The sequence below is a fragment of the Phasianus colchicus genome, chromosome 37, assembly GCF_987193195.1.
Source record: "Phasianus colchicus chromosome 37, bPhaCol1.hap1.1, whole genome shotgun sequence".
Lineage (NCBI taxonomy): Eukaryota > Metazoa > Chordata > Aves > Galliformes > Phasianidae > Phasianus > Phasianus colchicus.
The window spans coordinates 2,881,327-2,892,893 of record NC_143472.1 but is presented as its reverse complement, the minus strand read 5'-3'; the positions used below and the strand labels follow the sequence as shown (position 1 = coordinate 2,892,893).

At 52.2% G+C, this 11,567-nt stretch overlaps 1 protein-coding gene across 1 annotated transcript; it reads left to right on the top strand.

Annotated features, from left to right (window-relative positions):
* Positions 1 to 389: 389 nt before the first annotated feature.
* Positions 390 to 11,561, top strand: LOC149913496 (calpain-1 catalytic subunit-like; the record flags this gene model as incomplete). The annotated part of the gene is made up of 17 exons (XM_090129589.1): positions 390 to 516; positions 3,364 to 3,637; positions 4,674 to 4,743; positions 5,285 to 5,403; positions 6,215 to 6,348; positions 6,426 to 6,594; positions 7,285 to 7,368; positions 7,440 to 7,525; positions 7,603 to 7,677; positions 7,920 to 8,080; positions 8,499 to 8,677; positions 9,070 to 9,081; positions 9,200 to 9,411; positions 10,151 to 10,190; positions 10,680 to 10,745; positions 11,280 to 11,337; positions 11,470 to 11,561. Coding segments are annotated over exons 2-17 (1,824 nt in total), but the record flags the coding sequence as incomplete, so codon positions are not given.
* Between the last annotated feature and the right edge of the window lie 6 nt (positions 11,562 to 11,567).

Below are 11,567 nucleotides of genomic sequence, written 5' to 3'. Positions count from 1 at the left end.
TCACACGTGTGTCACACGCATGTCCTGGCCCTGCACACCAGTCCCAGACTGCCACATGTATGCGGCCCCATTCCCACCTGTCCCATACATGTACACACACGTGTCCTAACCCCACATACGTGTGCCCTGCCCCACACATGTACACACATGTTCTGGCCCCACACACGTCCCGCCCCCTGCCCCCCTCCCCCATTGCAGCAATGCAGCAAACCCCCGCAGTGCTCCGCCGTGGTGCCGACCTCCCAAACCCCACAAACTGCCCCAAAACCTCGGCCCCTCCCCCCCCCTCCAAAAAACCTCTTCATTTCCCCCTCAACCCCCTCCCTCCCCCCCTGCTGCCCCTCCTTTGGGGCGGAGCTCGTGGGGAGGAGTCTCATTGTGGGCTGGGGGGGGGTGGGGTGGGGGTACAGCCCGGCCTCACCCTGCGGCTGAAGGAAGAGTTCTCATTTTTCTTCTTTTTACCCCAAATCTGCAGTTTTCCAGCGCGGTGACCCCCCCCCAAAAAGTAAAACAGAGGTACGTCCCCGCGGTGACCCCCACAGAACCCACAGATCCTATGCATCCCCCTCCCCAAATCGGTCCCTATGGGGCCGGGGGGTTTCTTACACAACGGTCGGATCGGGGCAGGAAAAGGAGGAAATTGGGGCAAAAAAACACAATTTTGGGGAAACCAACCAACCAAAAAAAGCACCAAACCCCCCGAGATTTGGGGTTGTTTGGCAGCGTTTTGGGGCTGGGAGCACTGCAGTTCCGTATTTGGGGCCGAGTGCCGTTCAAAGCAGGAAGGAGTGCTATGGGAGGAAAGTTTTGGGGTTAAACGAGAAAGATCTGAGGCTTTTAAAGTTTTTACCCCCAATTCGGCCTTTTTCCCACTTCCCCCCCCATTTTTCTGTCCTTTTGGCAGGGCTTTTTTTTCCTTCTCTTTTTATGGGGGAAGTGCTGGATGGAGAGCACACAGCAGCACCTGCTGGGATGCTTTGCTCTCAGAAATGGGGCAAAAAGAGGCAGTTTTGGTTCTGTGGCTCTTTTAGCCTCAGATCTGGGTTCTTTGGCCCCACAGCTGGGTTACTTTACCCCCAGATAGGGTTATTTTGGACTCAAAATGGGGTTGTTTGGCCACAAAATTGAGTTATACGGCTGCAAAAAGGGGTTCTTTGGCCCCAAAATGAACTTATTTGGCACCAAAAATGGGATCGTTGGCCCCAAATCTGGATTATTTCGGCCCCAAAATGGGTTTTTCGAGCCTGAAAAGTAGAGAGGAGGAAAGTGTGGGGAGCAGCAAAACATTTTGTTTTGGGGGGGACGTGTGTAAAGGAAGGGGTGTGTGGTGCCCCCCAAAGTGAGGAGGGGTCCTCGTTAATGGGATCCTCGTTAATGGGATTCCTCATTAATGGGGTTCTCATTAATGGCGGCTTCTTAATTGGGCGTCTTAATGGGGTCGGGGCATGGGGTGCAGGAGGAAATCACTCTCATTATAGGATTATGAGGCCTCAGTCTCACCCCAAAATGCTTCCTGGGGGAGGTCCTACTGCTGACCTCAGCCCCTCCCTCATTTTGGGATGAATTTGGGCGATTTTGGGTCACAAACCCCCCAAGGATTCCCTGCAGAATCTTTCATTTTTGATGCATTTCAGGCTGCACACCCCAAACTCTTTCTGGCCACAATTTGGGGTCAGCATTGCCAGCCCCCCCACCCCAGCACTAATGACCACTTAATGAACCTCCCCACACCTAATTAACCCCCCCCCCCCCCAGCACCTCGTTAAGCCTAATTAAACTTTTTGCACACCACACAGAGCTGCCCCCGTTCCCTTTTGGGGCCGTTTCCCTTCGTTTCCCTTTAAACTCAGCCCCTTTTGGGGGCACGTGGGTTGTTTGTTTCCTTTCCCAATCAATATTTTTAATGAACGCATGCACGTAATTAATTAATTAACAGATATTGTTAATTGTTGCTGGCTGTTAGGAGGTTAAATGGGGCTATTTTGGGCTCCTGCTCGGGTTGCAGTTCCCCAGCAGCTGCTGTGGGGCCGCAGTGGGATCCAGCGGCTTTCCCTGCTTCCCCCCAAAATTCACCACTTCCCGGCACCAAAATCCCCCACATTTGCCCCAGATTTACCCCAAACCCACCTGCAGCCACATCCAGCCCAAAATTTGTAGCTTTTTGTTATTTCCCTCCCTCTTCTTTTCCCTTAACTTGTCAAATTTACCCCAGATCCTCTTTGGGTCCCGTATAACAAATCTTTTTTCACCCCATTTGCTCACAGACCCCCAAATTGACCGGAATACCCCAAAATTCCCCAAAATCCCCTTATCCTTTTTCACCCCATCTGCTCACAAACCACAAAACACGCTGAAATAGCCCCAATTGGACCAAAATACCCCAAATTTACCCCAAAACTCCCTCTGGCCCCACACAATAAATCCCTTTTTCCCCCCATCTGCTCACAGACCCCAAAATGGACCAAAATGACCCCAAATTCCCTATAGGAATGGGATTAAAGGAAGGAATCCTCACAGCCCCATTCCTTCTCAACCAGACTCCCCTAAACCGAGCTGTGCTAATTAGTGGCATTAATTAAAGTGATGTTAATGAAGAGACCCCATAATGTTGACCCCATTGTTTTGGGTGTTCTGTGACTTTGGTTTTCAGGAAGCCATAATGGGGCAAAAAAGGGGAAAATGAGTCATGAAGTCAGTTCTTATTAACGAACGCTGTGCTCTGGAGTGTAGTCTCCCAGATGAGGCCGTGCTAATTAGCAGGGCTGCTAACGGAGATCCCTTAAAAGGGTCCTAATGAAGACCTTGTTGGCTTCAGTTGGGTGTTGCCTGACTTTGGGTTTTGGGGTAACGAAGCCATAATGGGGCAAAAAGGGGGAAAAGTAGTTAACGAAACCAATTGCTATGAATGAATGCTGTCCTGTGAAGTGGTTTCTTCCAGATGAGGCTGTGCTAATTAGCAGGGCTGCTAACGAAGATCCCTTAAAAGGGTTTTAACAAAGACCCTGTTGACTTCAGTTGGGCGCTCTGTGACTTTGGGTTTTGGGGCAATGAAGCCATAATGGGGTAAATAAGGAGAAAAATATTAACGAAACCAATTGTTATGAATGAATGCTGTGCTCTGGAGCCTTCCGAATGGGGCCGTGCTAATTATCAGGGCTGCTAATGAAGATCCCTTACAAGGGCCTTAACGAGGACCCTGTTGGCTTCAGTCGGGCGCTGAATGACTTCAATTTTTGAAGCAACGCAGCCATAATGGAGCCCAAAACTTTGCCAACGAGTCAACAAAACCCATTTTTACGCCCCCCCGCCACCTCCCCGGGGCCACTTTTCACCATTTTCCCCCTTTTTCCCCCCGTTTCCCAGGCGGAGGATGGCAGAGCAGCCCATAGTGCCCGTCTTCTGCACCGGGGTGTCGGCGCAGGTGCAGCGGCAGCGTGCCAAGGCTCTGGGCCTGGGGCAGCACCAGAACGCCGTGCGCTTCCACGGCCAGGACTACGCGGCGCTGCGCGACGACTGCCTGCGCTCCGGGAGCCTCTTCAGGGACGAAGCCTTTCCCCCTTCTGCCTCGTCTCTGGGTTTCCAAGAGCTCGGCCCCGGCTCTTCCAAAACCCGCGGCGTGACGTGGAAGAGGCCGACGGTGAGCGTTAATTAACGTCTAATTAACCCCTGTTCGTTGTGTCGCCTTCCGATTGATTTCCCGTTGTTGGGAGCCCGACACACCGTGTGGTGGAATTCGGTCGGTTGGCCTCGTTAAAGCTTCCCCTTTTTTGGAGTTAATTTGGGTTAAAGTCGTCGGTTCTCTCATTCAAACCCCATGCGAGGTGAGGAAAAAAGGGGAATCTCCCAAAGTTGGCCATTTTTCATTGATTCCCTCATTAAAACCCCCCTTGGAATGAAGAAAAAAGGGGAATGCCCCGATTTTGTGCCATTTTTCATTGATTCCCTCATTAAAACCCCCCTTGGAATGAATAAAAAAGGGGAATGTCTCGATTTTGTGCCATTTTTCATTGATTCCCCCATTAAAACCCCATTTGGAATGAAGGAAAAAAGGACAATATCCCAATTTCAGCCATTTTTTACCATTATCTTAGGGCTTTCCCCCTCTTTTTGCCCCCTTGGATATCCCAGTGTTGGCCATTTTTCACTGATCCCCTCATTAATAACCCCTTTTGGGGTGATATCCCATTAATTTGGGTCTGACCCCCACAAGTGATTAAATTCATCTATTCCTCCATTAAAATCCCATTTGAGGTGCAAAAAAAGGGTCACATATCCCAGTTTTGGCCATTTTTCCTCATTCTTTTGGGACTTTTCCCCTCTTTTTGCCCCTTGAATATGCCCCAGTGTGCATAAATTCCCCTTTAATTTTTGTATAATCATTTTTTATGCTCATAAAGCTCTCAGAAAAATCATCAATCCCACTCTTTAATCCCCCCTAGAGCGCAGAAAAAGGGGAAATATCCCAATTTGGGGATTTTTTAATTGTTCCTTTCTGGGTTTACCCCTCTTTTTGCCCCCTGTATCTCCCAATCTGTGCAAGTTTCCCTTTGATTTCGATATAACCCCCTTTGATGCTCATTATATTCACAGGAACATCACCAATGGGGAAACGTCCCCATTTTGTTTTTTTCCCTCCTCATTTTGGGTGATTTTCCCCTCTTTTTGCCATCCAGGAGCTGTGTAGGAACCCAAAGTTCATCGTGGACGGAGCGACGCGCACCGACATCTGCCAGGGAGCGCTGGGTAGGGAGAGCCAGCTGCTGCTGTACCTCACCTGGGGGCTCTGGGGGCAATGCTGAGCGCCTGGGGGGCGGTGCTGGCCATTTTGGGGTCAGCATTGTCAATTTTGGGGTCGATGGTCACCATTTTGGGGTCAGTGCTGACGATTTTGGGGTGGATGTTGAACAATTTTGGGAACCGTCTTGACAGTTTTGGGGCTGATGGTCACAATTGCAAGTTTTTGGACTCTTTTTTTCTGCACAGTTTGGGGTCATTTTTTTGCACTTTCTCCAGTCTTTTTTTTTTTTTTTTTTTTTTTTTCCCTGCAGTTTTTGGGATGTTTTTTCTGCACATTTTGGGATTTTTTTGCACACTTTGGGGTTGTTTTTATTGCAAGCTTTGCGGTCAGTTATACACAATCACAGCTTGCTTGATGGACTGAATTCTCTCCCTTCTGCACCCCATAGCATCACTGTGGGATCCCCTAAAGACCCCCAGGGCATGAGGACCCCACGGGAAAGCACCAGCAGCCCCAAAAACCCCTTTTTTCACCCCAAACCCGCAGGTGACTGCTGGTTGCTGGCAGCCATCGCGTCCCTGACGCTGAATGAGGCCATCCTGCACCGCGTGGTGCCGCACGGGCAGAGCTTCCAGGACGGCTATGCTGGGATCTTCCACTTCCAGGTCTGCTCCTTCTCTCCCCAAAACCCCCCAAAATGGTTTTTTTGGGGCTCACTTTGGTGTTTTCCACCCCAAAATGGGGTTTCTCTCTCTGTGGGTGCATTGCAGCCGTGAGTCACCCTCTGTTCGGGTTGGGCACTGCAGGGTGGGGGCCATAAATGGGTGTTTCCCCCTCAAAATAACCCCACGTTTATCCTGGGGACAGGATTATTCTGGCTGCTTAATGAGTTCTGGCTGTTAATTATTGCTGGAGCGGAAGAAGAGGGCGGGTTTTAGTTAATTACTGCTCTTATGGCAGCAAAGAGGGATCAGCTCCCCCTGCAGGGGAAAAGGGGAGAATGCAGTGAGCCCCACAGCACCTTTGGCCTCCTCCTCCCCCTCCTTCGTGCAGCTTCTTCCTTCCTCCTCTTCCTCCTTCCATTCTCTTCCTCCTCCTTCTTTCCTCTTCCTTCCTCCTCCTCCTTTCTTCCTCTTCTCCTCCTCCTTTCTTCCTCTTCCTTCCTCTTCCCTCCTCTTCTTCCTTCCTCCCCTTCTTTCTCTCCTCCTCGTTCCTTCACAGCTTTTGGGCTCTGACTTCCCCACATTTGAGCATTGATGTTCTCAATTCCGGGGTCAGTTTTTGCCAGTTTTGGGATTGGATTTCCCAATTTTGGGGTCTATTTTCGCAATTCCAGCTTTTTATTTTTGGCTTTTTTTTTTTTTTTTTTTATTTCAATTGGGGATTTGGGGGTTGATTTTCACAAATCCTTCCCTTCTCCTTGTTTTCCTTCCCTCTCCCTTCTTCCTCCCTCCCCCCTCTCCTCCCTCTCCCCAGATCTGGCAGTTTGGTGAGTGGCAGGACGTGGTGGTGGATGATTACCTGCCCACCAAGGATGGCAAGCTGCTCTTCGTTCACTCTGCTGAGGGCACGGAATTCTGGAGCGCTTTGCTGGAGAAGGCCTACGCCAAGTACAGCCTGACCCCAACCCCGCCTTTATTTTGGGGCAAAACACCCCAAAAATGGCTCCAAACATGACATTCTGCAGGGTGAACGGCTGCTATGAAGCGCTGTCGGGCGGCAGCACCTCGGAGGGCTTCGAGGATTTCACTGGGGGGGTCACAGAGTGGTACGACCTGCGCAAACCCCCCCCAGACCTCTACCAGATCATCCTGAAGGCGTTGGAGAGGGGATCCCTGCTGGGGTGCTCCATCGATGTGAGCTGCTTTGTGGGGTCAAAAAAGGCGTTTTGGGGGGGGGGGGGGGAAGGGAAGGGGGGATATAGGGGGAAAGGGGGAGGGGTGGAGAGAGGAGAAGAGGGGAGAAATGGGGAGAGGAAGAGGGGGAAAAAGGGGAAAGGGGGAAAAGGGGAAAGGAAAAAGAAGGGAAAATGGGAAAAGGGGAAAGGAAGAGGAGGGGAAAGGAAGAGGAGGGGAAAGGGGGAAAGGAAGGGGGGGAAAAGTGGGAAAGGAAGAAGGGGGAAAAGAGGAAAGGGGAAAAAGGGGAAAAGAAGAAGAGAAGAAAGGGGAAAAGGAAGGGGGGGAAGGGAAAGGGGAGAGAAGAATGGAAAAGAGGGGGAAAGGGGGGAAGAGGGGAGAGAAAGTGAGAAGAAAATAGGGAAGAATTGGGGAAAAGGGGGGAGAAGGAAAAAGGAGAGGGGAGAAATGGGAAAAAGGGGGAGAAAAGGGGAATGTGGGGGAGAGAAAAGTAGAGAAGGGGAAAGAAATGGGAGAAAAGGGGAAAAGAGGGGAAATGGGGAGCAAGGAGAGTAAAAAGGGAGAGAAAAAGAGAGAAAAGAGGGGAGAAAGGGGGCAAGAAAAGGGGAAAAAGGGGAGAAAATGTGAAAAGTGGGAAGAAAGGGGGGGAATTTGTGTGGTTTTCCCCCAGAATATCTCGTTTCCCCGCAGATCACAAGCGCCTTCGACATGGAGGCGGTGACGTTCAAGAAGCTGGTGAAGGGCCACGCCTACTCAGTGACGGGAGCCAAGCAGGTGAGAGCTGCCACCATTTTGGGGCCAAATCCCCCAGTTTTGGGTCACGGCCCTCATGGTGCCCTTTGCAGATCAGCTACCGAGGGCAGTCGCTGGGTCTGATCCGCATGCGGAACCCGTGGGGGGAAGTGGAATGGACTGGAGCCTGGAGCGATAAGTAAGGCCGTACCCTTCGTTAGCGTTAATTAACGAGGCGGGGGGCACTGATGGGCTGATGGCTGTTGGTTGTCTCAGCTCCTCCGAGTGGAATGCGGTGGAGCCGGCGCTGAGGCAGCAGCTGATGGTGAGAATGGAGGATGGGGAGTTCTGGTAAGTGGGGGGAAAACAAAACAAAAACCCTTGTCTTGACCAGTTTGTGTCCCCAAAAATGGAAAAAATCCCTTTTGGAGGTGATTTTATCCCAAAGGAACAGGGTTAGCATTGGTGGGAACCTTTTTGAGGTGATTTTCCCCCAAAGGAACGGGGTTAAGCAGGGCTGGGGACCTTTTTGAGGTGATTCTGTCCCAAAGGAGCAGGGTTAAGCATTGGTGGAAACCTTTCCTTGCCCCCAGGATGTCGTTCCGGGATTTCCTGAGGGAGTTCACCCGCCTGGAGATCTGCAACCTCACCCCGGACGCCCTGCAGTCCCGGAAGTTCCGCAAGTGGAACACGCGGCTCTTCGACGGCTCCTGGCGGCGCGGCAGCACGGCTGGCGGCTGCAGGAACTACCCTGGTCTGCTGCCTCTGCCTTTCCTCTTCCTCTTTTCCCCTTCCTTTTCCTCTTTTCCCCTTCCTCTCTTCCCCCTTTCTCTTTTTTTTCCCTTCCCCTTCCTCTTTTCCCCCTTCCTCTTTTCCCCCTTCCTCTTTTCCCCCTTCCTCTTCTCCCCCTTCCTCTTCTCCCCCTTCCTCTTCTCCCCCTTCCTCTTCTCTCCCTTCCTCTTCTCTCCCTTCCTCTTCTCCCCCTTCCTCTTCTCCCCCTTCCTCTTCTCCCCCTTCCTCTTTTCCCCCTCCTCCTCCCATTTCCCCTTCTTTCCTTTCTCCCCCTCCTCCTTCCTTTCCCCCTTTCCCCCCTCCCCCCCTTTTTTCTCCCCATTTCCCACCTTCCCCCTTTCTCCTCCCCCCTTTTTTACCTCTCCCCGCTCTCCCCACAGCCACCTTTTGGATCAACCCCCAGTTCAAGATCTGCCTGGAGGAGGTGGACGACGATGGGGACGATTTTGGTGGCCGTGAGCCGGGCTGCAGCTTCCTGCTGGCCCTCATGCAGAAACACCGACGGCGCGAGCGCCGCTACGGGAAGGACATGGAGACCATCGGCTTCGCTGTCTACGAGGTGTCCGTCTGTCCGTCCCTCTGTCTGTCTGTCTGCTGCTCATCCCTCTGTCTCTCTGAGGCTTGTCTGCCTGCCTGCCGCTCGTCTGCCTGTCTCTTGTCCCTCTGTCTGCCACCCTCTCGTCTCTCACTTGTCTGTCTGCCACCCTCTTGTCTGTCTGTCTCCTCATCTTTCCATCTGTCTTCCTCCCCCTTGTCTGTCTGCCTCTCTGCTGTCCTCTGCCTCCTCTTGTCTGTCTGTTTGCCACCCTCTTGTGTGTCGGTCTGCCTGCCTGTCTGATGTCCTCTTGTCTGCCTGTCTGCCTTTCTGCCTGTCCCTGCCTGTCTGTCCGCCTGTCCTCCCACCTCCCCACACCCCCCCTCACCCCTCATCTCCCCTCCCACCCCCTTCAGGTTCCCCCTGAGGTTCGTACTCCTCCTCCTCCTCCTCCCGGCTCCGTCCCGGCGGTTCCTCCATCACACGGCAGTCACCACATCGGGCCGTCCCTCCTCCGCTCCGCCTTTTCCTCTCCCACCCCAACAGCACGTGGGTCGCTCCGGGCTCCACCTGCCGCGCGACTTCTTCCTGTCCAACGCGTCCCGCGCCCGCTCCGAGCAGTTCATCAACCTGCGCGAGGTCAGCACGCGGCTGCGGCTGCCGCCCGGCGAGTACATCGTGGTGCCGTCCACCTTCGAGCCCAACCGCGAGGGAGACTTCGTGCTGCGCGTCTTCTCCGAGAAGAAGGCGGGCACCGAGTGAGCCTCCTTCGTTAGCACTAACGAGCCCCACCTCCGCGCTGCCCCTGGGTCGGCGTCCCTCCCCACCCTGCTCTTCGTGCGCCCCAACGCGATGGTTTTCATCCATCCATCCGTCCATCTGTCCATCCATCCCAACGCGATGGTTTTCATCCATCCATCCATCCATCCATCCGTCCATCCACCTGTCCATCCATCCGTCCATCCATCCATCCCAACACAATGGTTTTCATCCATCCATCCATCCATCCCTCTGTCCATCCATCCCAACGCAATGGTTTTCATCCATCCATCTGTCCATCCATCCGTCCATCCACCTGTTCATCCATCCATCCATCCATCCATCCCAACACGATGGTTTTCATCCATCTGTCCATCCATCTGTCCGTCCATCCATCTGTCCATCCCGACTCATTGGTTTCCATTCATTCACCCCCACCCATTGGTTTTCATTCATCCATCCATCCATCCCAACCCATTGGTTTCCATTCATTCATTCACCCCAGTCCATTATTTTCCATTCATTCATTCATCCCAACCCATTATTATCCATTCATTCATCCCAACCCATTGGTTTTCATTCATTCATCCCAACCCATCATTTTTCATTCATTCACTCATTTACTCATTCATCCATCCATCCATCCATTCCCACCCAGTTATTTTCTTTCATTCATCCATCCATCCATCATTTCATTCATTCCCACCCACAATTTTTCATTCCTGTTTTTCTCCACAGAGAAATGGATGACAAAATTGAGGCGAAGCTCCCGGATGAGGTGAGGCTTTTTACCAGAAGTGCTCTTTTCTCCCTCAAAAGTGCCATTTTTGCTCTCTAAAGCACTACATTTTCCCCCAACCCCCATTTGTTCCCTTAAATCCTCTATTTTCCCCCCAAATCCTATTTATCTCACAAAAAAAACCTTACTTTTTCCACAGAAACCTCCATTTCTCCCCCCAAAAATCACTATTTTCCCCCCACACCCCATTTTTCCCCCCAAAACCCCAATTTTCCCCCCAAACCCAGTTTTCTCTGCCAAGAAACCTACTTCCCCCCCCAAAATCCCTATTTATCCCCCCAAAAAACTCATTTTTCACCCCTAACTACCTGTTTTCCCCTAAATACCCATTTTTTCCCCCTAAATACCCATTTTTCCCCCAAAAACCCCATTTTTTCCCCAAAACCCTTAACCCCCCCCAGAAAGCAAAACCTTCCCCCCTTCCCATCGCCGCCTCCTTTTGCCCAAAACTGCCCTTTTTCCCCCCAGAAAGTGCTGTCTGAGGCTGAAATCGATGAGAACTTCAAGCAGCTTTTCAGGCAGCTGGCGGGGCCGGTGAGAGCCCCTATGGGAACCACAGCCCCTTATGGGAACCACAGCCCCTTATGGGAACCACAGCACCCCTATGGGAACCACAGCCCCTATGGGAAACACAGCCCCCATATAGGAACCACAGCACCTTATGGGAGCCACAGCCCCTGTATAGGAACCACAGCCCCTTATGGGAACCACAGCCCCCATATAGGAACCACAGCCCCCCTATGGGAACCACAGCCCCCCTATAGGAACCACAGCCCCCCTATGGGAACCACAGCCCCTTATGGGAACCACAGCACCCCTATGGGAACCACAGCCCCCATATAGGAACCACAGCCCCCCTATGGGAACCACAGTCCCCATTTGGAACCACAGCCCTTATAGGAACCACAGCCCCTATAGGAACCACAGCCCCTATAGGAACCACAGCCCAATCCCCCTATAGGAGTAAAACACCTCACACCCCCTATAGGATGTGGGGACTATTACGGGATGCAGCCCTATGGGATGTAAGGGCTATTATGGGATGCAGCCCTGTGATCTCCCTTATAGGACATGGAGATCAGCGTCACGGAGCTGCAGACGATCCTCAACCGCATCATCGCCAAACGTGAGGGGGGGGGCAACACATTTTGGGCTGAAAACCCCCAAAAATGGTTCATTTGGGACCCAGAACAAAAACGTCTATTCCTGGGCTCCCTTTTTGGGTTCCAGTGTGAATTTTTGGGGTTTCTGATTGCAGATAAAGACCTGCGCACCAAAGGGTTCAGCATTGAGTCGTGCCGCAGTATGGTCAACCTGATGGACGTATCCTCCTCTTTTTTGGGGCACTTTCCCCCT